Source organism: Cryptomeria japonica, chromosome 1 (assembly GCF_030272615.1).
Source record: "Cryptomeria japonica chromosome 1, Sugi_1.0, whole genome shotgun sequence".
NCBI lineage: Eukaryota > Viridiplantae > Streptophyta > Pinopsida > Cupressales > Cupressaceae > Cryptomeria > Cryptomeria japonica.
Window position 1 is genome coordinate 256,850,032 of NC_081405.1, and position 5,210 is coordinate 256,855,241.

A 5,210-nucleotide genomic window follows, 5' to 3' on the forward strand; every position below is an offset into this window, starting at 1 on the left:
TCCATTCACCCTTACAACGACGTTTGCATCCACCTAGTTTATGTCTGTTTCAAGCTTTGTGAAAGGGCATACAGTCATTATGAGATATTTTATTTTCTGAGTAGAAACGTATAGCTACCCAAAAAAACATCCCTCTTGAAATGCCAAAAATGTAGTGAGAAAGAAAAACATTTTAATCATTTCATTAAAATAACCATTACAATAGACTATGCAACTGAAAGCAATCCTCTTTCAAATTTCTAAACAAGAAACCTTAAACGAAATAGAAGTCAATTTACAAATTATAATTTATCTATTTTGTAGACTTGAGATTCCATATGCTGGAAGCATCCGAGATCTGAGCACCATGGAAGTTTAACATCCTAAGCTTGGAAGGAAGGCTTTGTAAACTTTCACAACCATGCAAGTTCAACACTTGGAGTTTTTCCAACTCGCCCACTGAGTTAGGAAGAACCCTTAGGCCTCTACATCCATACAAATTCAGCACTTGTAGTTGAGCCAAATTACCTACAGTGCTGGGAAGGCTTTTGAGACCTGTACAGCCTCCCAAAGACAAATCTTTTAGCTGCTTCAAGTTGCCCACAGTGTCAGGAAGGCTTGTTAAACTTGCACAGCCGCCCAAATTGAATTGCTTCAGTTGTGAAAAGTTGCCGACCGAGTTTGGGATGGTTGGGATAGTGCTTGAATGCTCCAAATTCAAGCACTGAAGATTCACTGAATTGTTAAGTGTTTTTGGGGTTCTGGTAAGACTTGCACACAGCTCTAGACTAAACATCCTGATTTGAGACCAACTGCCATCAAACTGGAGTCTGTTTCTTAATATTAACCATGTGTATATATCACTTAGAAATTCGCAATTTCTAATTCTTATCCATAACAAATTTGGAGCTAGCTTCCCAATGTTGCTCAGCACTTTTGTATTTTGCAAAAATAGGTAGCGCAGCGAAGGCATGTTATGCAGGACAACAGGCTCATTTTCATTCTGTCCTGTGTAAACCAGCATTTTCGTTCTCTCTGCGCTGTCTCTCTTCAAGGCATTATGTGTACTCATAGGAAGCCACAGTCTACTATTATGGTCAGCTTCCTTTTGAATTCCTCTTCCCATTTCCTGCAGAAGGTCATGCATATGGAGGAGTTCTTGAGGGCCACTGATGTTTATGAGCATTTTCAGCAAAAGATTCTTGATAGCTGTTTGAACTTTATTTGGGTATAAAACTTCCCAGAAAATAACTGCATGTCTTTTCTTCTCACCTACAAAGTTACAGGCTACATCCAGAAATATCTCCTTCTCAATGTCACCAAGTCCATCATAACTGATCCGAAGGAGTGTAGACATTTTGGGGTTTTCTCCAATGTTAAGGAGAATTTCCTTCCAACATTGAATTTCGCTGGACTCCTTCTTGTCAAACAAATGTGATCCAATGACTTCTAGTAAAAGAGGATTCCCACAACAGGCTTGGGCAATTCTTGTAGAAATCTCTTCGTTAGGGGAATCTGGAAATGGCCTTGAGAAAGCATGCCAGCTAAACAACTGGCGACTTTCATGCTGCTGCAATCCACTCATTTTGTGAACAGAGTCGACCTCAGCAAGATTTAGTATGTGCTGGTCTCGGGATGTAATGATGATTCTACTACCATGCCCAAACCAATCGCCATTCAGCGCTTGTAATTGGCTTCTATCATCCACACCGTCCAATATGACAAGGGTACGAACTCCTCGCAATCGATCTCTCATGAGAGCTTTTCCCTCATCAACACTTGAAATTTCTTCATGGTAATTTACCAGTCTCCTTAAAATTGTTCTCTGCAAGTCCACAAGTCTGGTGTTTTTCTCTACTGCAGCTCCAATGTTGAAGACAAAGCAACAGCCATCAAACCCACCATGAATTTTATTGTAGACAGCCTTCGCTAAGGTAGTTTTCCCAACGCCACCTAAGCCACTGATTCCCACTCTGACTGTACTGTCCCAGGAACTCAGATTTAGACTGCAAAGTAGGTCATAGATATCCGTTTGGAGTCCCACAAGATGCACAGGGACATCCAGCGGAGTATTCTTGAAGGTATTCAACACGTCTTTCATAACTTTTTTCACTAGTCTTCCTTCGTACCTGCAAAACACCTTCCATACATAAACTAGTTTGCCAAAACTACTGATTTAATCATAGAGATTTTAATGTCTATAAATTTCCATAACACAGCTAGATTACAGTAGACAAAAGAAAGTTCAGCAAACATTTTTCCAACTAAATAAGTGGCCAGAATAAATGAAAAAAAAACATGCCAATTACTTACCCGAATTCTGCTTTCCTTGTCCAGCCAGAACAAAAAGAGATTTGATGAAGAGCCTTCTTCCATTCCTCAATTGTCTTTACATCCTGGCGATCTAAATGGGTGTAATGATTTTGGAATGCCCGGGCGAACATACCTCCATTTCTTTGAGGGTAGCGAACATCAGAGGGCTCCACATCATAAAACAGGGGAATGATGAAGCCATTGGATCTAATCATCCGCGACGCCTCCTCCAGACACCAAGGTGACTCTGCATAGAATCTGGAAAATATGGGTATGACAATATGACTTGTTTCAATGGGCATTTTCAAGGTGGAATCGATGTCTTTGCCCTGCTTAAAGTCTTCACTGTCCAGGAAAACCCGAAGCCCTGCTACACAGAGAGATTCGTAGAGATGATCGACAAATGTTTTTCTCACATCTTTTCCACAAAAGCTGAGAAACACATGAAACTTCTTAGTGACATCGAAGGGGATTTTGATGGTGGGAGGTTGATATGGAGTGTAAATTTCCATCACTTGCTCCGCACAAGTTTCAGGACCTTAACAGTATGAACCCGGATGTGCCACTAAATAGATTGCAAAAGAGAAAGTATGGTTATGAAGTCCAAGACTCCAAATGCAATTGGGTGGGAGCAAAGCCAAGCTGCCAAGCACAAAGTGTGAAATTTCATAGGCAGATTTACCTTGGAAATGAGCAGACAATTTTCGATTCTTTCAAGATATATGCTTTTTGTGGGCACATCTGCAAATCTTACATGTGTAACTTGTTTTTAATAATCATTTTAATTGTGGAAATTGAGATTAGTTGTGTGTCGATTCAGAGCTGAAATAATCATCATCTTAGAAGAGAGTAGATATTGCCAAACTTCAGATACGAGGTCTAGTAGATATTTAAGTTGAAATACGTGACTCCGACTCGTCAGATCCACGCGGTAAGAGAGAGAAATCCCGTGCAAAAGTCGTGACTTTGCCTGAAGGTGATGTATCCCATGGTGGCATGTACAGTTAGAATCAATGGCTTGAAATATTTTAGATGGGTTGATCGATCCAGTAAACGATCCTGGACGAAGACATATGAGAGTTACACTATGCACGATTGATAAATGCAGCGTCCACAAAACAACACGTCATCCACAACAGACAAGGGAAGGTCGACCATGAATTCTGGCCACACAAATTTTGTCAAACAGCTCGACAACGCGAAAAAGATTTACAGGTGGGTGGGGTGACGTGGATTAAAGATTTTTGTTAGTGGGTTCCACCTCAGAAATATGCAGTGCCATGCAATCGTTGGCAGCGAGAGGACTGAGAAAGAACAGCTGGTATGTAAACCTGCATGCTTGAAAATTGACCTGCTTGCCTGTTTTCCATAATTTATTAGACTTGACTAGACCTTTATTTCAACTTTCAATTGATTAATCGAATATCGTTCTACTATAAGAGTTTTATATCAACATTCAATTGATTTTGGAATGTATCGGGTACTTAAGGTTTACCGCGAATAGTTCAACTTAAGAATGGCGGTGGTGGGAGAAAACTCTCTTGAACAAGACAAGACGCTTATGTTTTATAGTTTTTAAGCTCTAAGCACATTCTCTGTAAACATTCCGGCATTCACATATGTATATGTTTTATTTCATTTTTTATTTTCTAACAGAGCGGAAATACTCATGTCGACAGGCTTCAGATCCTTATTTCTTTTCATGAAATTATTTCAGAAAAGAGAACATTGCAATTGAATTATATTTAAAGATTTCAAAAAGAATTAATATACATCCTCAAACAATCTTATGAAAATTCTAAGAATTTATCAATAAAATTTTCTAATTAATGTAAAAAAAATGGAAAAGAGGAATTCTTAAAAGGTATCATTTTGAAGAAGAAGTCAACCATATCTTTAAGAAAGCTTGTTAAGATTTTTAAAATTTAAAATTCCTAAAATAGATCATTAAATCAGCGTACATTTAAGTTTGTCATTAAGAGAAACTTATACACTTTATAAAGATTTAGCAAGTCTTTATATAAAGGTAAGAAAGAAGCAATATTAAGAAAACTTGATCATATCACTAAATGAATTAGCAAACTTATTTTGATACAAAAATCTTTAAAAAAATTTAACCAAAATTCAGCCACGTTATTAAGAGAAATTGTCTTTAAAAAATATTCACAGAGAAATGTTTTTAACCAGAATCCAACTGCAAAGTTCAAATAGAAAAGGTTTTTACAAACTAAAATTATTTAATCAAAGATTCAATGAAATGCAAATAAGAAACACAGTCGAAAAGGATTTGAACAAACCTTTAATAAAATTCATGGCATACTTTGGAACAAAGAGCCTTCCATAAATCTAACAGAATTGTCAGAAGCAAATAGAAATGAAGTAAAGTTTCCCATTAGATTTAGGCAATCCTCAAGCATAGACAATGGGTAGGAGTGAATAATTTATCTGTATTAAAAAAATATTAATTTGACAATAATGGTTAAACATCATTTGTTGCTTTATCATTTGTTACCTTGTTTAATTAAAATTAGGAGTTACATATTCCTATCTAAAGTTAACAGATTTGTAAATGATGTGTTGTCTGTTAAAATTAACATATCGCTATTAACATGAAATTTTGATAAATATCTAAGTTTGAATAGTGTAACAATTTTTACATCAAACTTGACCTAAAAAATTATTAAATAGTTAGAATTCAAAAATGTCACTATATTATTATCATGGCATTGTATTTGTCACAGTGGAGACAAGATTCTCCTTTGGAAAAGGAAGGAACTTTTTTTTCTTTTGACAAAATCAACATTATATTATTGTTGTGGCATTGTATTTGTCACGGTGATAGCCCTAAAAATTGATTGCATGAGAATTCTCAATTTTGAGCTTAAATAGTGATCTTTCTGGTTTTATTTGCATCTTAT

At 36.6% G+C, this 5,210-nt stretch overlaps 1 protein-coding gene across 1 annotated transcript; it reads right to left on the reverse strand.

The window, feature by feature from the left end:
* Positions 1 to 209: 209 nt before the first annotated feature.
* On the reverse strand, positions 210 to 3,101 carry LOC131873912 (disease resistance protein Roq1-like). The gene is made up of 2 exons (XM_059217025.1): positions 2,293 to 3,101; positions 210 to 2,108 (listed from the first exon to the last, which is right to left on the reverse strand). The coding sequence occupies exons 1-2, from the start codon at positions 2,802 to 2,804 to the stop codon at positions 293 to 295; spliced, it is 2,328 nt and encodes a 775-aa protein (XP_059073008.1). The 5' UTR covers positions 2,805 to 3,101; the 3' UTR covers positions 210 to 292.
* Positions 3,102 to 5,210: the final 2,109 nt, after the last annotated feature.